General features: G+C 44.0%; 1 protein-coding gene across 1 annotated transcript in view; it reads left to right on the forward strand.

The window, feature by feature from the left end:
* LOC135196623 (multidrug resistance-associated protein 1-like) overlaps nucleotides 1-24489 on the forward strand; it is a 124734-nt gene that overhangs the window by 89612 nt on the left and 10633 nt on the right. The window contains exons 8-10 of the mRNA XM_064223463.1: nucleotides 8600-8710; nucleotides 8825-8932; nucleotides 9401-9747. Of these exons, the coding sequence (XP_064079533.1) occupies nucleotides 8600-8710; nucleotides 8825-8932; nucleotides 9401-9747 (566 nt within the window). The remainder of the gene's footprint in view (nucleotides 1-8599; nucleotides 8711-8824; nucleotides 8933-9400; nucleotides 9748-24489) is intronic.

A 24489-nucleotide genomic window follows, 5' to 3' on the forward strand; every position in this document is an offset into this window, starting at 1 on the left:
AATCTCTTCTATCTGGCGTCAGAGGGAAAGATGATGATGTTTTTCGCCCCATTTTGGCCTTCGAGAGGCTGCATTTACAGAGGTCACGTCCTTCCTACAGCATTTTCCAAAGGCCTTCACAAGAGAGTCGGTCTACTCTTTCAAGACTCACTGAAATAGGTACCTCAAAAAACCTCTTCACTCTGAGTCTGTCGGCGTACAGACTTACGAGAAGTTGACATGAATGAGAGTATTTTTTTTCAAGGTGCATGAGAAGTGTCATAGCTAAGACTTGAGAAGTGCTGCAGTTCTTGCTGGATTGAATGGAGAAACTGTCCTCTTTCAATACCTCTGTGACCTACATGGCTGCTTTCTTCCCTTTCTGAGAGAAGAATCAACTTTGGATATATCTGCTATAATAGGAGAAAAGATAGAAGGTTATCACTTGCCCAGTCAGGGCGTTCTAGTTTTTTCTTCAGTAGAAGAATTGGGTTAAGTGTTGCCTACAGAATCTTGGGAATGCGACGAGGGGCTGTAACGCTTCCCAGAAGGTACTCACAGGGATACGATAAGAGCCAAGAAAGCCCTGGGTTCGCCCACTTTTGGCTCGGAGTCATCTTCGACTTCCAGACCTCCTTCCCCTACATCGAGCAAGGAGAGGGAAGATTCTGCAACGAAAATCCTCCTTAACAGGCAGGAATAGATCTCGTCTGCAACGGAAGTGCTCACGAAGGATCCTCCTCGGAGGAAGACTCCTCTCTCTCGTCCTGTTTAGATATCCTATCGTCTACTGGATGTAACTGGCTACAAGCGCCTCCCCTCGTCCGAAGCCGGAGGCTCAAGGTGGAGGAGTTCCTTCTACCCTTCTCCAGTCTCCTGATAAACTATTGTGGTTTGTTCAGGATCCTTGGGCAACGTAGCGCCAGCCAGGCGCCAAATGCCAAAAAGGCGAAAAACGCCAGAGGCAGACAGCTCGAATGAACGCTTTTATTGTCTGATGCGGAGAAGGAGGGGGCCTCCAACCTGGCGCAAATGCACCAGAGGCGAACAGATCGGACAGATGAGAGTGCCCGATGTGGACATCGCCAGCCAGCCTCGAGACTCCAGCAAGTGGGGAGGAGCCAGCCGGGCGCCAGGCGTCAGAAGCGCCAGCCAGGCTCCAGGCTTCATCCAGAAGAGATCTATATCAAAGAACGCCCTGGCCTTCTTTGATACAATAGTGATCTCCAAAGCACTTGATAAGTGCCTTGATGATTCCTTCAAACAGCTGAGAATTAAAAGCGCATGAAGTACAAGCTTTTGCGAATTCTTGTTCTTTCCATAACAATATGTCATAAGGACATATTAGCTGTCACATACGATATTATTGGATGCAGTGAAGTACAACATAACTTTTTAATAGATCCATGGAAAAGATGCATATCCGTTATGCTTGTATTTTATCATACGATACTAATATAGGATTATTACATACTCTAATTTTATGTCTCATGTAAGATGTGATCCCCTTAAAATCGGCTCCAAAATGGCTTCAAAAGTCCCATGATAAGTGAGTATATATAGTATGTAATTATTATTATTATTAACTGGTTCACTGTAACCATAAATGATGAGAATTGCAAGAAAGTTAAAGCTCAAATTGGACAGCTGCTAAGTGGAAAGAGGCTACAGGAAATGAATGGAAAATAAAAGGTAGAGTGAGATTTTGCAACTGGTAGAATGGATACTGCAAAGAACCTTGATGTCATCTTCCATGGCACACTTACGCACATCCTTTGAGAGAGAAAGTAAAGGAAAAAATGTAAGTTCTTATATTCTAAGAACTGAAATGAATTGTTTACAGGCTTCTTTAGCGAGAAGTGTCACCTGTTTAAAATGTAATGTGCATGCATTAGTGTTTAATCATCAAGACAGTAGGTTTGCTATGTATGTAAGAAACAAGAATTGCTTCAATCTTTGTTATTTTTGTAGTAGAGTACATAAGCTTTTTTTTCAGATATTTAAATTTTCTTTATGCAACTTACCAAGTAGTTACATAGCTATAGTTTCTAAAACTGTCGGCAGCTAGAATTTTTGAAATTTGCACTAGCGCTAGTTTGTTTTGGTCAGGTGATACCCCCCACCCACTATCGGGGGAGTGAGGAACCAACACTACGAAAATCAGTTGTTTCTGCTGGCTGGTACTGTTAACACAGTTTCAGTCGTCGGCGAAATTTTTGGAATGCTTTACCGTCGCTCATTGTTGGAGCTATTTAGTGAAGTACTCTTAAAATATTGGTAGCCTTTGTTTTTGGTGATTAGCTATTTAGGAATTCAGATAAATAGTTTTCACAAATTTTTGCACCGAAATTAACTAGTTTTGAATTGGTCTACAAAATGTTAGACACTAGTGCATCTGGGTTTAGGTATTGCAGTAAAGGCTGCAATACTAGGATCACTAAAGCTTGTAATGATCCACATTCAGTTTGCACAGGTTGTAGGGGACAGACTTGTACGCCAGATCAAACTTGGAGAATGTATTAATTGGGATCAAAGAACTTGGAAGATCTTGACTAGTTACAGAAACAAGTTAGAGAGAGATAAAAAGAGAAAAGTGGCTTCTAGGCTTAGTTAGTCAGGAATTGTTTAATGATAATTTGTCTCTTTCTTAACCTTCCCCACCACCTGTCATTCCTAGTCCTAATCTTGGCTCTCTCACATCCGTACCTGATGCTGTGGCCAATTTAGAGGCAAGAGTAGATAAAAAATTTGCAATCATTCTTCAAGCAATGGAGAAATTAGGACGTCTGTGAAAACCCTAATCGACAAGGTAAGTGAGTGCAAGTGTTGTGGAGGAGGTGGCTGTTCAGCCCATCGATTCTCTTAGGCAAAGGTCCCTGTCAAACTCCCCAGAACCTGAGAGGAGGCATATAGCCCAAGGGAGGTCAGTGGGGTCTGCCCACAAGCAGTCGCCCCTCAGGTGATAATGTTGACAAATCCCAGATCGCAACAGAGCACCATTGGAAAGGTGTCTAAAGGAGTACCGCTTTCGTCTGCTAATGCTTCCAGCTCCGGGGAGTCCTCTCCCAGGCGCCAGTGGTGATGCCATGACGAGTCCCATCCATTGAAAAGGAGGGCTCGTAAGTAGTCTCCCTCTGCAGTCCCATGGAAAAAGGGTAGCCTTTCCAAAAAGAACAGCGTTCATGTAGTTTTTGGGACTCCAGAGAGATTCTCTCAGGATACGGCAGAAGAGGGACGTCGTAGTAAGAGGATCCCATCCTCTAAGTCGAAGTCGTCATCTAGAAGGTCTTCCTCTGGCAGACTTTCGGAGATTAAGAGTACAGGGAAGAGTAAATTTCCAGAGGTGTCATCAGCACCTGTCCGCACCTCTAACGCTGAAGGGCAGGTAAGGCTGCCACCAGTCTCTCCTGTAAATCACGAGACTCCTGGGATACAGGTTCAGCTTTCGGAGTATGAGTGCCCATCGGCTCAGAGGTTTTCTACGGCTTTGGAACCGACAGTAATTCAAGAGAAGTTGGAGGCAGGCAAGAACCCACCGAATCCCGCGCGCCCATTGGCGCCACAGTTTGCCCGCACGCCAGAGCAGCCATTGGCGCCCGAAACTTCCGCAGAGACACTAGAGCAACCATTGGCTCCCGAGTGTCCATTGGCGCCCAGGAATACAGTTGTGACTGAGCGTCCATTAGCGCCCAAACGTCCACTAGCACCCGAGCGTCCGCTAGCGCCCAGGTGTCCAAGAGCGCCCACTAGCGTCCGAGCGTCCACTAGCACCAGAGCGCCCATTTGCACCAGGATGCCCATTGGCGCCTGAGCATCCACAGGTATACATGCAACCAGGTGCACAGATGGACCTGTATGAAGCTCTCAGACAGTCTATGTCATCAGTTTAAGCTTTGGTCTTACCAACAGGATCTCAGGTGATGGCTGCCCCCGATCCTTCTTTTTCAGCCATCCAGAACAAGTTAGACAGCATTTTGGGCTTTATTCAGTCTGTGGTGCCCGCGATTCAACCTATAGAGAACTTATCATCTATTTCTTCAGCCAAAGAAGAAGAGGATAGAGAGTCTTCTCTCACTGTATACAAAGCCTTGCTGTTTTACTTTGTTGCAAATTTTTTGGATTTGTTCTCGCCAGTGACTCCCACGTTGCCAGTGTCTTCTTACATGAGAGACAACCAGGAAGACTTCAGGAAATTACCCAAACTAGTACTGTCCGTTTCGGCTCGAAAAGGGGTAAAGGAAATTAACCTTTGGCTTGAGGATAAGAGGGATCAAGGCAAAGTTAACTTCAGTTTCCCTCCTTCTCGTCTTTAAACGAGAAGACATTTATGTTACGAAACCGGAGAAGCTCTCTCTTTGGGTGTGTCTGCCTCTGCCCAGGGAGACTTCTCCACTCTTATTGACTCGGCGAGAAGATCGGCTTTCAACTCGGCCAAGATCATGTTTACGGCATCAGAATTCGATCTCCTAAATAAAAATATCTTTAGGGTATTTGAAGTTATAAGTTTCTTGGACTGGACAGTAGGAGCTTTAGGCATAAACTCAAAAGAGTTGTTCCTTGTTGGATGAGGAAGCCTTTGCAGACATTTCGGGAGTGATCTCCTGTTTAGATAAGGGTATTAGAGACGGATCCTCTGAACTAGCCTCTCTTCACGTTAGGCATGCTAGAGAAGAGAGAACTTTGGTGTTATTTTACATCTAAAGGAGTTTCTCGTACTCAAAAGTCTGCCTTACTGTATTCGCCTTTGGATAAGAAGCACCTGTTTCCAGAGGAGACAGTAGTGCTAGTTGCCTCCGAATTGCAAAAGAAAGCAACACAGGATCGTCTCTTGCAATCCACTTAACGTACTAGAGACAATATTCCCAGTGTATGTCCCTCGCCAACCAGTCGAGGACAACCCTTTCAGGGCAGGGGTATCGGTAGATATTTCCCAAGATCAAGGGGTAGAGCACGTTTCACCCTTAGATCTATTAAAAATTCCACAACCAACCCTTTGATCAAGAAGTAATGTATCAGTCCATGCACCAGTAGGAGTGAGACTCCATCAATTTTGGGAAGAATGGGAAGCAAGAGGGGCAGAACCTTGTATCTTAAAGGTTTTAAGAGAAGGATACGATATTCCGTTCAAGAGAAAGCCACCATTATCAGGCTCTCTGATAGCTTTGAGAGCTTACTCAGAAAATTCAAAGAAATTCATCGCCCTTTTGGAAGAGGTTTCGTCCCTCTTGCAAAAGAAAGCAATAGAGTTAGTAGAAGAGCCACTAACCCCAAGTTTTTACTATCGTATGTTCGTTGTCCCCAAGTATTGGATGTAAGCACTCTGAACCAATATGCGCAGAAGACAAAGTTCAAGATGAAGATGAATCAGTCTTGTTCTTTCATCAATCCATCAGGGGGATTGGATGATCTCCATCGATATGGGGGACACACATTTTCACATTCCAATACACCAAAACTTAAAGAGGTTTCAGCGTTTTGTCTTCAGGAACAAAATATACCAGTTCAGAGCGCTGTGTTTCGGGCTTTTGACCGCCACACAAGTGTTCACCCGAGTGCTAGCTCCAATTGCGAAATGGTTACATCTAGTCAGGATAAGGATATCCCTTTATTTGGATGATTGGCTTCTCCAGTCACAAACAAAGGAGAGGTGCACGGAGGACCTCCAGAAAACCCTGACTTTATCAGGAATTAGGACTCTTAATAAACAGGTGAAAGTCCCTGTCAGGAACTAGTCTATTTGGGGATGAAGATAAACTCAGTGAGTTTTCGGGCTCTTCCATCCCCACAAAGGATCGAGTCAGGCCTACAGAAGGTAGAGAAATTTCTAGTTCTTCAGGAATGCTCTGGAAAGGAATGGATGAGTCTTTTGGGCACGCTATCCTCAATAGAACAGTTCGTGACACTAGGGAGACTGCATATGAGGAACCTACAGTTCTTCCTCAGGGCGAACTGGAACAGAAAGAAGTTTCCGGACTCTTTTATGTTCCATATCACACAAGAAATAAAGGAGGACCTTTAATGGTGGAAGTTAAGAGACAGACTTATAGAAGGGAGATCTCTCCTCCCACTGAGCCCCAACCTAGTGTTCTTTTCAGATGCATCAGATCAAGGTTGGGGAGCGATTATGGGGGAAAAGGAAGTATCAGGCATTTGGAATGCACAACAAAAACAGTGGCATATAAATCGGAAGGAACTGACCACCATCCACTTGGAATTGTTGAAGTTTGCGGACAAAGTTCACAACAAAGTATAGTGGCAATATATTCGGACAGTACGATAGCGCTCTCGTACATAAGGAAACAAGGAGTGACACACTCGTTTTCTCTTTGCGAGACGGCAAGAAGCCTACTTTTATGGGTGAATTGGAATCATACCACATTAATAACAAGGTTCATTTAGGGAAAATTCAATGTACTTGCAGACGAACTAAGTGGCAGGAGGCAAGTACTTCACACGGAATGGATGATGAACCCAGTGGTTTGCCTCGAATTGTGGAAACTCTGGGGAAAACCTATGATAGATCTGTTTGCCACAGCAAGAAACCATTGTCTCCCTTTACTGTTCACCAGCCCCAGACCCAAAACCATGGGCGACTGATGCGGTGCTTTTGGACTGGTTGAACAAGGACTTGTATGCCTTTCCTCCATTCAAGATGGTGAGAGAAGTCGTCAACAAATTTGGAACACATCACAACATTTCGGTGACTCATTGCTCCATTCTGGCCAGCGCAGGAATGGTTCCCAGATCTGTTAGACCTACTGGTGTATTGGCCAAGGTTACTTCCTCAGAGAACAGATCTATGCAGACAACCCCACTCCAGAAGGTTCCATCAAGGACTGTCCACTCTGTCCCTAACGCTTACAGACTGTTCAACAACTCTTACGAGCGAAGGGATTTTCAAGACAAGCGGCGAGAGCTATCGCTCAGTGCAGAAGGGAATCCTCAAGTAAAGTCTACCAGGCAAAGTGGACTGTGTTTAGAACCTGGTGTAAAGAACATAATGTTTTGTCTTCTAAGACAACTATAACAGAAATAGCAGATTTTCTAATATATCTGAGAACAGATAGGGATCTGTCTACTGCGACTATCAAAAGGTTATAAGGCAATGTTGGGGTCTGTTTTCAATCACAGAGGATTGGAAGTATTGACGAATAGAGATCTTGCAGATGTCATTAAATCCTTTGCTATAGAAAAACCCAAAGGTTCGAGGATATTATCTTGGAACCTAGATGTAGTACTTAAGTGGCTGTCGGAAACTCCATGTGAGCCGTTGCAAAGAGCATCGTTTTGAGATTTGACGAGAAAGACCCTTTTCCTAGTAGCTCTGTCTACAGCTAAAAGGATGAGTGAAATAAAGCCATGGACAAGAGAATAAAATTTGCACAGGGTAATGCGGTTTGCGCATTAACCTTGGGGTTTTCAGCAAAAAACAAGATTCCATCCAAACTGTGGCTCATTCTGTCATTATCAAAAACCTCAGACTTAGTAGGACCAAAAGAAGAAGAGAGGTTACTCTGCCCGGTCAGAGCTCTGAAATGTTATTTACAAAGAACAGAGAAAATTAGGGGCCCATCTGATCATTTATGGTGTTCAGTAAAAAAACCCTGCGCGCCCAATGTCTAAAAACACCCTGGCGTTCTTAGGTATTGTAATTGTAGATGCTTATTCACAAGTGAAAGAAACTGATCTTAATAAACTTGAAGTGAAAGCTCACGAGGTTAGAGCAGTGGCAACATCCCTCTCGTTTAAACACAATCTCTCTTTGGACTCGATTATACAAGCAACGTATAGGAAATGTAAATCATGTGTTCGCCTCGCATTACTTGCGTGATATTGAGACAGTCTTTGAAAATTGCAGTACCCTGGGTGCGTATTTAGCATTGGGTAAGGGGGGTGTAGGAAGTCATACCTTCCTAACCTATCTCTTTGCCTTGAATAAGGTTGTTGAGTTTTTAGGGGAGCCTGGAGGTACTATGGATGTACATACTAGGAGTATGTATGAATATTATGGTTATGGTGAAGGTGATATGTTTTTACTCTAGTAACATGGTGTTATATGGTACTGCGCCCTGGGCAGGGCCATCCTTTGGTTGACCATGCTAGCCACGGACATTCCTTAGCTGCATGGGTCCCACTTTTTAGAGGACGAGTCCCTATGAGTTAAGACGAGCGACTTCCAGAGGCAGTAATCAACTGTTCAGCTCTCTTAACAGGTAAGGAACCAACAAGCATTTGCATGGATGCCAGCACTAAGTACATATTTTATATTAATTAAATTTTAAAAGATATGTGCATATCCATGAATCCCACCTCCTACAATGTGGTATTCAGCTATGTAACTACTTGATAAGTTGCATACATAAAAATGAAATTTTTATTATAAAATAAGATTTTATGTATACTTACCAAGTAGTTACATGATCAAAGTTCCTCACTCCCCCAATAGTGGGCGGGGGGTATTACCTGACCAAAACAAACTAGCACTACTGTGAATTTTAAAAATTCTAGCTGCTGACAGTTTTAGAAACTATAGCTATATAACTACTTGGTAAGTATATATAAAATCTTATTTTATCATAAAAATGTCATTTTTCTTTTTTTTTCTTTCAATCTTCTGTAGGACTGGCCAGAGGAAGGAGTGGTGGAGTTCAGAAATTACTCGACCCGTTATCGTGAAGGACTTGATCTTGTTGTGAAAAATATTAACTGCAAAATTCTAAGAGGAGAAAAGGTATTATAGGCTCAGATATTTATATATTTTCCTTCTATACCGTGGATTATTTTGATTTTGTGAATGACAGCTATTGACTTACATTTATTTATACATTGCTAATGTTACTTTCAGATTGGTATAGTTGGTAGAACTGGTGCTGGTAAATCATCATTAACACTTGCTCTGTTTCGCATCATTGAACCTGCTGGAGGAGAGATTGTGATTGATAATGTTGATATAATCTAAAAGAAATCGGCGGTCTTCATGAATCTTTAGGGGAAAAGCTCACAAATTACTTCCCAAGCAGGTGAGTATACAGTATAGGGTAATTATAACTGTATGTCTGAAATTTCCTGTGAAAGAACCAGTAGTATTCTAATTCTTAGTGAAAACTGATTCTTAGTGAAAAGTCTGATATTGATATATTAGTAGGTTCAGTTTCATTTCAGATTTTTAGCTTAAAGGAAATTATTTTTACTATGTACAAATACTCTTCACTTACAACCATTCAATTTACATATTTTGAAGATGCGACAGCACAGTAGCTATACATACACATTTGGCATGAATTGTGAATTTCAGTCAGTTTCCGTACATGATACTGTAGTATGCTGGCTGTTGGCAGGAAAACCGTAGCATTAACTTACCCGCCTGTGCAGTCATAGCAGTTGTGCAGATGCATTTGAAAAGCTGCAAGTGTAAACAAATAATCCTTTGTTGAGTTTTTATTTGGTCTTTTATGTGTTTCTAGTGTCTATAAAAAAAGTTCTTACCCATTACCCCAAGAAGCCATTGTTTGCAAAAATGTTGGATCACATTTTTTGTGGATGTGTAAAATTGCACTCACTTTTCAGTGCATATCATAAATTATTTTTCATTTTTTCTCAGGATCCAGTACTATTTAGTGGAACACTTCGAATGAACCTAGACCCTTTCAGCAGATACGAAGATACTAAAGTTTGGTCAGCATTGGAGCAAGCTCATCTGAAGGAATTTGTCAGTGGCTTAACATCTGGATTGCAACATGAAGTAGCAGAGGGGGGTGAAAACCTTAGGTGAGGACCAAAGCATCATTAAGAACATACAGTGTATAATATACCATAGTCACTGAACCCTGAATTCTGAAAGTAGGAAATAAAGTAAACGTGCAGTTTTCATCAAATCTTGGCCTAGCAGTAGGTGTGGTAATTTTCACTTACCGTATATACTCACATATCATGCGACTTTTGAAACCTAATTTTGAAGCTAATTTTAAAGGGGTCGCATCATACACGCGGTATAAAATTAGCGTACCGTCTATGCTTTCCCAAATCGGCAGATTGCGATAGTTACTACCGGAGGAAAACAGTAGATCTTTTAAAAAGTTATGCTTTACTTGTACTTCACTATATACAATAATATTGTATGCATTCTCATATTACTATTGTATTTTAAAATACAAAAGAGCGATCGTGCGCCATTTGCATTATTTTGGTTTATACAGCATGTTTAACTGTTCTAGACTAACCATCTATAATTTCCAAATCAGTTGATTAAGGCACAATACCGAAGGAATTTTTACTTTTTGTTTTACTCGGTAAAAGAAACATTTGTTACTTGAACTATTATTTTTATTTTAGGATACGCAGTTAAGTGAAAATTTATTAAAGTAAAAAAAATGCATAAAATTAATAAACTAAAATCCTCCAAAGTCGCTCTCCGTGTCCGTATCATCAAATACTGCTCTGAATTCTTCGCCATCAAGGCAGTCATATTCGTCATCTTCCAGATCTTTGATCATTTCATCTTCATATGGAAGGTATAGTCTTGTCACCGTGGCGAGCTCTCTGGCGTGGCTTTTAAAGATCTGCCCTTATGCTAATTTTACAATAACAACAACTGCCCGTGTTTGACAGACCTTTGAATGTCCTTGAGACAAACCCCGAGGCTATAATTATAAGATTATAAGGGGTTTTCATTCCCAGGTACTTTAATCTCCTTCTATTCGGCCCTTCTCTCTCTCTCTCTCTCCTAAATCCTCAGCTGTCCGAGCGGAGAGCTGCTTTTTTTATGAGACAACATAGGCCGCGTTTTCGCATTTTCCAGATAACCTAATTATTTTGTATACGAATGCCCTTTCTCGGCTGTGAGGTTGATGTCTATCCGTGGCTGTGAGATGACCAGGAATAACTTGTAGTCGGTGTCAAAGTCACTCCAACACTTCAGTCAGGCCAAACTTTGCCATATCGCATTCAAGCAATATTCAGTCATTGTTTCCTATCTATTATTTTGTCAGAGAGAGAGAGAGAGAATCTGTTTGTGTACGATTGTTTATTTTCTCACTCGTCAAACTTACTCTGTTATGCTTTATTTCATATTTCCTTGCTCACCAATTTATTCTATACCTACGATATTAAGAAAATCACATATGTGTAGAGGGAGAACTGCCTCCAGACTGTACAGTCAGTATGGATTTAAACGCACGTGGAACTGGTTGAAATATTCGCAACAGCACCGAAATGAGATGCCATGGTGATAGAAAATCTGACTCCGTTTCTTGTTATTACATAAAAAAACTTTATCAATCGTGAACTTACGTAATTTATTTAGAATTCTGCGTAACGGAAAAGATAATATTTGATATCTGTAATGGGAGAAATGGGTTTGTTATCGCTGTTGTTGTTATAAACTTGGTGGCCAGATATGCGATCAAACACGTGGGAGGACCAAAACAGCCCAGCCAGAGAGCTCAGCAGCTCATTCTGTAAATACTATTGTTTGGCGGGGCAGGCTTACCCGATTCCATTTGGGTGTGCGCTACAGCTGCTGCTACTCAAATTATTGCATTTTCTTACTAATCTCAAGAGTTCACCATGGAAAATCCCAAGATTAACCAAAAATCCCAAGATAATAAAATAATTGACATATGCCAAGCCTTGGAGTCCTAAATATTTACTCAGTCTGTCTATCAGGAAAAGATACTGATAAATTGAATTGACAGTATCTTTTCTGAGAGAGACAGATAGAGAGTATATTGCAGTGTGTTCATGCTTGTTAAAAATGTTGCAGTACGGGTAATTCATATCTGGAAGAAGAAAAAAATATGAATTTTGTTGCTGTCTTGCATGGACTAAATTTACAAAGAGCAGGGAACAATCTTGACATTCCTCGGGAGATTAAAGAGATGAACCAAGGCCATCTAGGATGAACTCTCTCCCGTCTCAACTATTCTGTAAGTGTTAACTTGAGTCTCTGAAACCAATAGGTATTAGCACACACGCAACTTGTGTGTGTGTGTGTGTGTATGGGCATACTGTTAAAAAAAATGTGCTGTACCTACAGGTAATAAATACCTACATATTGGAAGATAAAACAAACAAACAAATTTTGTTGTTGTTAGTTGCCGGGATATAAAGGTTGTGACCAGCAGACAGAAAGATTAACACTTTTCAGAGATTAAAGAGCTGAATTTTGTTTTGAAGCTATGTCAATCGCGTTAGTAAATAGGTTATCAGCTAAAGTAATTGGTTTTTGTTTTCCTTTTTCTTTTTTTGCGGAAGAATCTTCAAACCATTTTGGCATTCAAAGTAATGAGAAGGAATTATTCTATTCTTCATGTAATCAGTAAAATACTACACTAATAAAAACTAAAACTACGTATTGTTATGCAAAACGCACACATCATCGTTAGCTTCGCGTGTTTAAAACATTCATTCTAAGAAATTCACAGAGTAGTATAACTAACACCTGATTGGTTGGTTGGTAGCCATGGAGATCTGTTATCCAATGACTGCCCTCTGCTTCTGTTCTATTTATAGACATATGCCGTGGATGGCACTAGTTTTGAACGTTACCATGTTCGTGATTTTCTGACTGCTGACGGCAAAAATTACTCAATAATTTTCTTTATATAATAATTATTTCTTCGTGAAAACAATAATATAATATGATCATTTTAATTTCTTTAATGTATAGTGGTATGAAAAATACCAGTGTGTCGTAGCAATGCGTCATCAATATAGTGGTATGAAAAATACAACATGGTGTTGTAGCGATACGTAATCACGAAGTACAATCCTTTTCCCGGACCATCCTCAAAATTTTACGACTTCAACTTCAAGATCGATATGGTGAAATATATTATATAGTCATACTTATTGTTAAAATTCACAGGTTGAACTGCAAAACATTATTATATTTTGATTGTCATGTACATATATTTTTTGCGTTTTACGGAATGTTTGTTTTGAAAATAATAGCTATTAGTGAACATATGATATTAATTGTCCCACTATTTTGTTATATGTGATCTTAGTTATCTCACATTCATTTAACAGTATTATATTAATATTTATTTAAATAAACTGTAATTAATGAATAACAATAATGAAAAACAATAAGGGAAAAAATGTTTTCATACAATCAACTTACCTGTCAGATATATACATAGCTAAGCTCCGTCGTCCCCGACAGAAATTCAAATTTCGCGCCACTCGTACACAGGTAGGTCAGGTGATCTACCGGCCTGCCCTGGGCGCAGGACTAGGAACCCATCCCCGTTTTCTATCATATTTTCTCTGTCGCGGTGGTATCAACATTGTTGTTATTACCTCCTGACTTAGATTCATTTTTCAACCTTTGATCAACGTTTTTCGGCTTTTTGGTGACGTATTTGGATCGTGTTTTGGTTCATTCGCTACAGTGGACTGTTTTTTTGGAATAACTCTTTTGGATTTTTCTCAATTAATATGTCTGATTCTAAGGTGAGTGTGAGAATGTGTGTTGAATGTAGGCTGCAGGGTGAGGATACCGAAAGCTTCGGTTGATCCCCACACTGTATGCCGTAAATGTAGGGGGTTTCAGTGTTCTGTATGAATACTTGTAAGGAATGTGAGGGATTGAATGCAGAAGAGTGGAAGACTTTGACTTCTTATTTGAAGAAGTTAGAGAGGGATAGAATTAGACGATTGAAAGGTGTGAGTTCAAGGCCTATTGAGCCTTTCACTGATAATTCTAATCCTACTGATGTAGATTCTCCCTATGTATCTCATTCTCAGAGTGCTTTTTCGGATTCGGCATCGGAAATCGCCAATCTGAAAGCTACAATTAGAGACATGAAGTCCAAGATGGCGACTTCAAATAGGTAAGGCTAGGTGAAAGTGAGCATTACAGTGAAGTGAGTTCTCCCAGTGTTGTGGAGGGGGCGTTTTGATCGTCCTGCGACGCTCCCAGGCCTAGACCTCTTCCAAGCTCACAAGCCCAGAGGAGAAGGAAAGTCGAAAGCCTTAAGGAGGTTGTGGGGGATCCCCAACGGTCAGACGTCCCTTCAGCTAGCTCTGCTTCGTGGCAGGCGGCTCAAGGGCGCTATAGAAAAAGCGTCCTTCGCGAGTGTTTCTCGTCCTCTCCCTCTCCCTCACCTAAACGAGGGTGGAAGGAATCGAACTTGTCAAGACCGCTGAAGCGTCATATGAAGCCTGACATAGATTCTAGTCCAGAGCGTTTCTCAGATGACGCTACCGTCTTCTAGCAAAGAAAGCGAAGGGGCTGTCAGCGGCACCTGAAGTGTACGCGGAAGTACCCTTGTCCTTCTTCTCCCCCGAGTGATGACGAAAGACGTCATGCACTGGACGTGGGAGAAGCGTCAAGAAAGATCATCATGGCAGTTCAAGAGCAACTGTCATCTCTAGTGGGAGTTTTAGCGCCACGTCGGAAGGACGTGACGCTTCCAATTAAGAAGTCTCGTCCTCTCTCACCTGTTCAACGAGAAGCGTCATACAGACGGGAAACGGGCTAAACGTCTTACAGAAGCGTCTAGTTAGAGAGAGAACAGGTGCTTACGAGAGTTCGTAACGCCAGAGAGACGTAAGACGTCTTTTAGACGTTTGACGCGTCATTGGAAACGGAGCATAGACATGACGCTCCGTCCAATATTATGACGCCAAGTAGGACGCCTTTGGAGAGCGGAGCGTCTTCAAGCGCGAAGCGTCATCGAGACGTCAGCAAAAGACGTCATCCATGACGCTTGGCGAACGGGAAGCGTCATGTAAGCGGGAAGCGTCTTCTAAAATTCTAGAGAAGCCGAAGCCTATGACGCCTTCAAAGACTATTAGAGCGGGGAAGAGGAAGGATTATCATTCCCTTAGCCCCTCTCCTATTAGGAGTTTGTCTCCTCAAGAAGAGGAACGTTCGGAAAAGGAGAGCGGAGAAGCATGTAGATCCCGAGTTAGAGGAAAACTCGGATGACGAATATAGTGGAAGAGAAGGTCTGTCTAACTATAAGGTGTTGACTACCTACTTCTTGAGGAGTACGGAGACGAGTTGACTCCTGCCGCTCCTCCTTCTCCGCGCTCGCTCTTTTCCAGTGCTAAGACGAAGAAGCCTTCGTCTTTTCTCAAATGAAACCCACCATATCGATGAAAAGAGCTTTACATTCCTTAGACGCATGGATGAAGTCTAAGAAAAGACCTTAGTGAGGACAGTCTGCTGTATGCCTCCAGCAAGATTAGCTTGGAAAAGAGGCATTTGGTATCAGACGGGAGAGAATATGGGTATTGCTCTCCCTTCTACAACCGAAACAGATTTTTCGACTTTGGTTGACGCTTCACGGCGTCCAAGTCTCAATTCTGCACGGATTACATGGGGGATTTCGGAACTGGATCATCCTCCTCAAGGGACTCTTTCGTGTATTGGAAGTTTTTAACTTCTTAGATTGGTCCTTGGGGTGATGTCCAAGAAAGCCCATGATTCGGAAGGAATCGAACCTGAAGCCCTGTTATGCATATTGTCTTGTATTGACAAGGCGGTACAGGATGGATCTTTTGAAATAACCTCTTTGTTTGGGGGCAGGGTCTTTTAAAGAAAAAGGACTGTATATGGCGCCTTCTTAACAAAGGCAGTCTCACATGCTCAGAGAGCAGCACTTCTATATGCGCCTCTATCTACTTTTTGGTTCCCTGCTCAGTTAGTAAAGCACATTGCGCATTCTTTAACTGAGAAGGCAACTCAGGATCTGCTGACGCCAGTCAGCAAGAAAGAAGAACCTGTTGCTGCATCGGACAAGAAAGGACCCAGTACAACGGTGCAGCCCTTTCGAGGTGGTCCGACCTCCAGACCTTCCCACAAGGAGGAAGGCTCCAGAGAAGAGAGGTAGATCTGCTTTTCGTCCCTTTAAGAAAGGAAAATGAAGATTCTCTTCCTCCAAGCACCAGTAGGTGCCAGGCTCCTGGAATTTGTGGAAGCCTGGACACTGATAAATGCAGAAACTGCGTCATCTTTGGCGATCTTAAGGAGGGGATATCGTATCCCTTTCCTGAACACTCCTCCCTTAACGTCAATACCAAGGGAACTATCAGCCAAATACAAGGATCCTGTGCTGAGGGATCTCTTCGATCGATGGTGGAACAAATGTGGGACAAGAGAGCGATAGAATTGGTACGGGATCAACACTCCCGGGGTTTTACAATCGCCTTTTTCTGGTGGCGAAAGCCTCGGGAGGCTGGAGACCAGTACTGGACGTCAGCTCTCTGAACAAATTTGTTCAGAAGGAGAAGTTCTCCATGGAGACTTCTGCTTCAGTCATGGCATCATTACGTCAGGGAGATTGGATGGTGTCTTTAGATCTCCAGGACGCCTACTTTTCACGTCCCGATCCACCCTTCATCGAAGAAGTACCGTCCGTTTCATGACGGGGGAAGGATCTTTCAGTTCAGAGCCTTGTGTTTCGGCCTGTCCACAGCTCCTCAGGTCTTCACAAGCCTGATGAAGAATGTGGCGAGGTTTCTTCACCTCAAAGGAGTGAATTGTCTCTATGTATCTGGACGACTGGCTCATCAGGGCCAGATCGGAGAGACAGTGCTTGGAGGACCTAAAGTTAACTCTGGATTTAATCAAAGCGTTGGGATTGCTTGTGAACCTCGAGAAGTCTCAGCTGACCCCCAGACAAGACCTAGTCTATCTGGGGATTCGGATGGATTCTCGGGGTTTTCGAGTTTTTCCTTCGCAAGAGAGAATCGCAAAAGGTTTGCGGATAGTCTCTCTCTTCTTAGAGAAGCAACAAACGTCGGCGAGGGAATGGTTGAGCCTTCTGGGGACGCTTTCCTCACTACAACAATTCTTCCCTCTAGGAAGACTTCATATACGTCCGCTTCAATTCTTCCTCAAGAGGTCTTGGAGCTGGAAAACCGGACAACTGTCGGACATTTTTCCCATTCCAGTGGAGATAAACGTCACACCTACAGTGGTGGTTGCTCCCTCTGGAAGAGAACAAAGGGATCTCTCTAACAACACAGAACCAGACCTAGTGTTGTTCTCCGACGCGTCGGAGAGAGGTTGGGGAGCGACATTAGGCTCATAATGGAAGTGTCAGGCACCTGGGAACAGCACAGGTGTCCTTGGCACATAAACTGCAAAGAGCTCTTCGCCGTACATCTGGCCTTGAAGAGCCTAGAACCTCTGGTGTCAAACAAGGTAGTGCAAGTAAAACGTGGCACACCACCGCACTTGCCTACATTCGGAAACAGGGAGGGACGCACTCCTCGTTCCTTTACGAGCTCACGAGAGATCTATTACTTTGGACGTCTCACAGGAACATCTCCCTGCTGACAAGGTTCGTACAGGGAGGTAGGAATGTGAGGCGGACAGCCTCAGCAGGAGGAACCAGGTCCTTCATACAGAATGGACACTACACGAGAAGTGTGTCTCGATCTCTGGTCTCTGTGGGGAACTCCTCATGTGGAATCTCTTCGCAACATTCATTTCAAAAAGGCTCCCAGTGTTTTGCTCGGTCGTGGAAGATCCAAGAGCACTTATGGTAGTAAGCCTTCCTGCTAAATTGGTCTCGAGTAGACGTTTATGCTTTTCCCCATTCAAAATCCTGGGGTTAGTAATGAAAAAGTTTGTGGCGTCAAAGGAGACGAGGATGACGTTAATAGCCCCCTTTTGGCCGGCCCAGGAATGGTTCACGGAGGTGGTAGAGTGGATCGTAGACTTTCCAAGATCCCTACCAAGAAGGACGGATCTTCTCAGACAACCACACTTCAAGAGGTACCATCAAACCTCCCCGCTCTCGCTCTGACTGCCTTTCGACTATCGAAAGACTTGTCAGAGCGAGAGGCTTTTCTCGCGAAGTGGCAAGCGCGATCGCGAGAGCACGCAGAACCTCCACTACGAAAGTATACCAATCGAAGTGGGAGGTATTTAGAAGGTGGTGTAGATCCAAGAAGTTGTCCTCCTCCTCTACCTCTATAGCGGAAATTGCTGATTTCCTGCTATTCCTGAGAGAAAAATCTCATCTAGCCGTATCCACAATAAAGGGATACAGAAGTATGCTCTCGGCTGTAATTCAGGGAAACAGAGGATTAGATCTGGCAAATATTAAAGATCTCCACGATCTCATAAGGCTTTTGAGACTTCAAAGTCTAAGGAACCAGTACCTCCGAACTGGAACCTAGACGTATAGTCCTCAAAATATCTGTCATCGGAAAGATTCGAACCTCCTCATCTGGCATCGTTTAGAGACATAACTAGAAAATGCCTATTCCTATTATCTTTAGCTACGGCAAAGAGAATTAGTGAATTACATGCTCTGCAGGATAAAGTAGGATTCAAGGGAGACTCGGCTATTTGCTCGTTTAAGACCCTGTTTTTAGCGAAAAACGAGAATCCCACGATCCTTGGCCTAAGTCATTCGAAGTCAAAGGAATGTCGAGTCTCGTAGGCAGAGAAGCAGAGAGGTCTCTATGCCCTGTTAGAGCTCTGAAGTTCTATCTTCAGAGAAAGCATCGGATGGGAGGCTCTAGACAAGGTCTTTGGTGCGCGGTAAAAGACCCCACAAGACTGATGTCCAAGAATGCACTGGCGTTCTTTGTAAGAAACGTCATTACAGATGCTCATAAGGTCTGTCCTGACGAACAGTTACAACTACTGAGAGTAAAAGCTCATGAAGTAAGAGCTGTAGCGACGTTTCTCTCGTTTTATAAGAATATGTCGCTTAAAAAACATCATAGATACGACATTTTGGAGATGCAACTCAGTATTTGCATCTCATTATTTGAAAGAGCGTTTGGCCGTGTGACATATGAGAAGTGTTTTTTCTCTAGGTCCTTTCGTATCGGCGGATACGATTCTGGGTACGGGAGCCGACACCAATCCTTAAAATGTATATACTTTTCTTATTTTTGGATATGGTCTGGAGTCTCTTCGAACAATGGAGGACTTGGTTTAGCACGGGCGGCCGTCTGTGTTCAGTAAGAGACGCTTGTCATATCCAATTAGATGAGTATAATTTTTTTTGAAAATTCTGTATGTGTGTGTAGTGGTTTTGAGTTACGGTTGTTGTGACGAGTTCGGGGATAACTCGGAACAATCCTTAGTTCTAACATATGGTTAGGATCAGGTGGTCGGGATTGGTTGTGTGCTCCTTCATAAGGTGTATTGTCATATAAGTGGATCAGCACCCATTGACAAAGTCCTTTTAGGCTCTGCCGAGTAAGCGGATAAGACCCCATCGGCAGACCCACAAGAACTCTTGGCCATAGATCATATATCTCGCTAAAGTTTCTTGAGGTGATGCAGACTACTGGCAAACACCCACGAAGTCTACCACCAACTCAGGTAGGAACCAAGGTTTTATTTATACCTACAACATATGTTGTTTACCTGTCTATTCCATATAAAAGTTGTCTTTTACCCTCCACCGAAGGGTGCCAATCAGCTATGTATATATCTGACAGGTAAGTTGATTGTAGAAAATGATATTGTTATGTTACAATAAAGTTTCATACATACTTACCTGGCAGATATATACAATTAAAGGCCCACCCAGCCTCCCCGCAGGAGACAGGTGGAAGAGAGAAAATATGATAGAAAACGGGGATGGTTCCTAGTCCTGCCGCCCAGGGCAGGCCGGTAGATCACCTGACCTACCTGTAACGTGGGGCTGCGAAATTTGAATTTCTGTCGGGACGACGGGTAGTTTCTTAGCTATGTATATATCTGCCAGGTAAGTATGTATGAAACTTTTTATTGTAACATAACAATATCATTTTTGCTGCAGTAGTGATGTTTGTTTGATTATGCATCTGACCTCACATTTCCAAAATCTGAAAAATTCCAAAAACCGAAACATCGGAATGTGTGTGTACTGCACATTTTTTTAAACACGCACACAATGTCTACACATTTACTGATACCCGTGGGTGAAAGACTCAAATTACAGTATTTATTCCTGAGAGGAGAGAGAGAGACGAGGAATGACGACGATGAAGGAGGCAGAGACGGAGATGTGAGAGTTGTCGAGGGACACGTTCGAGAACGAAGGAGAGATGTGCGTACGTGGCAGGAGATGGGGCGTCGCGGTGGGAGTTGAGACGGATGCTTAGGAGGCGGAGGAGAAGATTGACGAGAGAGAGAACGGGACGGACTGAGAGAGCTGCGAGCGCAGGGGACGTTTGAAGATCGCGAAAGATGGAGAGAGACGAGAGGAGAGAGAATGAGAGAGAGAGAGAGAATGATTTTTTTGGGACTCAAAGGCGTGTTATTTTTACAATTATTTTATTATCTTGGGATTCTTTTTTAATCTTGAGTTGTTCCGACACGGCATACAAACCTTCGGTCCTTTTACAATAGGAAGGTACTAGCAGCAGATGGATCATAAGCTTTGAACAAGGGGTTCGGTAGTTAACTGCTTGTCCGACAGGCGCGCGAGCCACTGGTAGGTAACAAACCACTTTTGCTTTCGGCCTGCTGGCGTGTAGACGTGATCATCGCTCTCTGCCCGCTTCATCGTCGTTGCTTTCTCATGGTTGTGTTTTTCTTTTTCTATTTATCTAGTGAAACTGAATTGTAAGTACAATCATTTCATAATTTATTTCCATTGAATTCAATTGTGAATTAAAGGATCTTGGTTTCTCCACGCCCTCCGATTACCCGAGTGCCGGGACTGAAGGGCGTAAGTGCGGGAATTCATTTTTCCCAGAAATGATCCTCGTATTGTGTATGCTCGGTGCCGAGGGCGGGAGAGCGCTCGCTCCGAGCTTATATTTTGGTTGGAAATGTGTAGATGAAAATTGTAAGTAAGTGCCCTTTTCATTATATTTTTTTTGACCTGTATGCTGGTTGCCGCGCGAATGCGCTCGGCACGAAAACTTATTCTGTATGGAAGTGGAATCGCAAGTACAGTATTCTTTTTCATTTTCATATATTTATTTTGATTGTAGCAATACTCATTTTGGATCAGTTTCCGCTCTTACCCGGAAATTGATCCTTTCCCCTTTTTATTGAATGAAGTGAAATCACAAGTGCAGTTCTTTTTCATTTTCATATTTTATTGAGATTGCATTATTTACTTGGATCAATGTTTCCGCTATTTCCCGGGAATTGATCCTTCCCCTTTTATTTTGTTATGAAGTGAAATCGCAAGCGCAGTATTCTTTTTCATTTTCATATATATTTTGATTGCATCAATTCATTATGGATCAAGGTTTCCGTTCATAATCGGGAATGGATCCTTTTACCCTTGCGCTCGGTACCGAGGGCGCAAATGCGCTCGATCCAAGCCCTTATTCATTGTGAAGTGAATCATAATGCAAGATTCTTTTTCATTTTATTCCTTTTATTTTTGATTGCATCAATATTTATTTGGTTCAAGTTCCGCTCAGTCAGGGAATTGATCCTTATGCCCTTGCATTCGGTGCCGAGGGCACGATTGCTCTTGGGCTCTTATTATTATTGTTGGGTACATGGGTGCTGTGCGGGGGTGGGGAACGAGAGGTACCGAGTGTACGGTCGCCTACCAGCGACCGTGCAGCCAGGAACCAGACCTCTGAGCTCGCTCCAAGCGTCAGGTTCACGGCACGGAGCGGAAGACTGGTGACAGCCGCTCACGCGACTCTCACCAAACCAGCTCTCGCTCTCGCGGCGACCAGCTGGCCACCCGGGGACGTGACGGTCCACGACCGGCCACGGGCTGAGGCTGGGAAGAGGTCCCCCCGTTCGCCGGGTGCCAGCTACGGCTGGAACCAGCGACGTGACGTGCCGTGAGGACAAGCACCACGGTCTCACCGTGACAGTGGAGCCTGCAGGTCGCCTGACCGTCGCTCTCACAGAGAGCGATCGGGTACGGCAACCAGCACCAGCTCTTCTGACACTCGAGATCGGGGCCGCTGTGCTCAGTCCAGCCGTTCTCCACAGCGAGACGGTTCGACCAGGCCTGCAGCTCGATCGCCACCGCGGGTTGACGATCGCCTGCAGCCCTCCAAGCCTGCTGGTTCTGCCAGCGAGCGAGGAGGGAGCGTCAGGTCTGCCTCTCCCGTACCTTCAACCTCCTCGGGTTACACCGGGAGGAGCGAGGTATTGAGGAGTGATCGTGAGGGGTGCGCCCCTCATGATCCCACCACGACGCCCTACGTGCCAGGCACGGTTCTTGGACTGGCAGGACGTATGCGCAAGTGGATGGAGAAGACCGAGAGGGCTGTCGCTGTTCCCCCTTCTTAGGGAGGAAGGTTCTCGGAATATGCTCTTGTTCGAAGGGCTTAACGGTCCTACTCTGCAAGATGCTGTGACTTCCGAGATCCAGGTGCTGATTCGTCAGCACAACGACCTCGGGGAAGGATCGCCGCTCCCACCAGCAGAGCCACGTCTCGGCTCGAGTCGTTTTGGGGCCCGAGAGGGAACCCAAATCGACGGTGGGTCTGCCGCGATCGGAGCTTGCCGACTGTGTTGAACCAGGTAGTCTCTCGTCTCCGGACAAGAAGGCTCTCTCAGTTCTGGCTGGTCGAACAAGCTACTTCCACCTCCTCTACTGCGACAGAGGCGTTTTTACGTGTCTTCGACACCGTATTTGAATACCCCTTCGGTCCTCCTGAGAGGTTTCGACCTTGACGAGGACTGGAATGAGTCGGAGGACGGTAATCGGCTCTCTCCTGTCAGGTGTCGATCAGCCCCACCCAGACGACGTTCACAGTGGCGGCAGACCCTTACCTACAGTATGAGTTCGTAACCCTCCTCGGGAAAACGTTTTCTCCTGACGATACGTTTTCCCAGGCTCTGAGAGGCCATCGCCATAAGGCGATGGCTGCTCCTTTTCTTCTCCAACTGCTAGTTCCGCTGGGAAGGCGAGCCAGTATCCAATTCCTCCCCCATTCCCTCTCTCCTTACGGCTACGAGGGAAAGGGGAGGGATCCTACAGAGATTTCTCTGTAAGATCCCACGTTAGGGCTGCACTACCGGGGGGACCTTCGGGTCCTACCTGACGTAAGCCCCGGTCGTTGAGGAGGGATCCTGCCCCTTTCTCGATTTCTACGGGAATCGAGAGGACCACCAGCCGATATCGTTTGACGAATTCGGTGGGGGTTTCGCAGAGTGCTTAGAATTCTACGGAATTTCTAGCGCACTCAGAGTGTTCGAGTTTTTTACGATCTCCAAACACTTAGGCGAGACCACGGTCCAAAGTGAGCGAGAATCCCCGATAATTGTTACACGATAATCGGGAACCTCGCTTATGCTCGAATTCTGTAATTTCTAGCATTTGGAAGGAGACTGCTGCTGAAAGAAGATATCTCACAGTAGGCGATTAACCTGGAATAGAGAAGAACGGACGGGAACTTCCAGTTTGGCTTGAACTATCGTCTTCGGTATTCTGTTCACCATTGAAGCTTTCCTTTGGGAAAGACTTCTCCTTCACTCTCTTGACTAGAGAACGAAGGCGGTCGATCTCCAATCCTTATTCTCATTCCTCGAGGGGAAAAGAAGTTAGGATGGAGGTTGTGGTACAGAACCTACAAATATACTACGTATATTACCCTCGCGACATGATTCTTTTAAACAGTAGAATTGTCCGGGGGGTAGGCGCATACCGTAGTTTAACTCTACGGTTTGTGACCGAGACGAATTGTAATCTTAATTGAACTGCAACTCGGGGTTGCCTGCAACCTCCCAGCAGTTATCAGTTTCGATTTTAGATACTTGGTATTGTCACGACAACACCAAATCAGCTTTTGTATTTTCCGAAATCCGTTTCGTTTAAATATAATTGCTCGAGCGTATTCTTTATGCTCGATGGTTCTAGCCGAACGCATTCCTTCGTGGAAGGAATTAACTGGCAACTCAGGATGACGAGTCACCGAGAGCTACTGCGTATTGAACTGCCTGATAGCAGCTCAGTATCAGCTAGGTCTCCGAGATGCACGGTCGGTTACGTCTCTCTCTCCCCTGGTTTGATTGACTACCGAACCGTATCTCTACCCAACAATCATGGACTTAGGTCTCTGATTAACGGGGATTCTCGCAATAATGAAGGACCATCTACTGCTGTGACGCTCGATTTCATCGCCTTCAACATTGCGAGAATTTTCAACAGAGATATCTCTTGGACTCTTTCATCTTTCTGTTTACCGCACGGTAACAGAAGTCTGTACTAGTCTCCCGCTGCATCGCACCGCGATAATGCGAATGATTTTTGCAGACATCTGAGTTTGTCTTCAAAATATCTCGTATTCGTAGGTGTGCAATTATTCATTGCTCGCCCCGAATTAACAGATGTGTCAGAAGACATCGCCTACTCTCCGACCTGACAGCTCTACTTCCAAATGTTCAGCCCATGAGAAGCAGTTCTTCAGGCAGTATTTCCCTGTCTCTTCATTACTGAGAAGCGCTACGCTTTTTATTGCAAACTACGATCCTCACCGGACAGCAATGAATAGCGGTTAGCGTTCTCAGTCTTTGTAGCACAGGTTCAGAATCTTGAGAATCCTTCTCTCGGTTCAGCTGTGAAGACGTAGGTTGCATTTTCTGTACACCTTCGTCTTCAACGACACAGTGTT

Source organism: Macrobrachium nipponense, chromosome 18 (assembly GCF_015104395.2).
Source record: "Macrobrachium nipponense isolate FS-2020 chromosome 18, ASM1510439v2, whole genome shotgun sequence".
In the NCBI taxonomy this organism is placed as follows: domain Eukaryota; kingdom Metazoa; phylum Arthropoda; class Malacostraca; order Decapoda; family Palaemonidae; genus Macrobrachium; species Macrobrachium nipponense.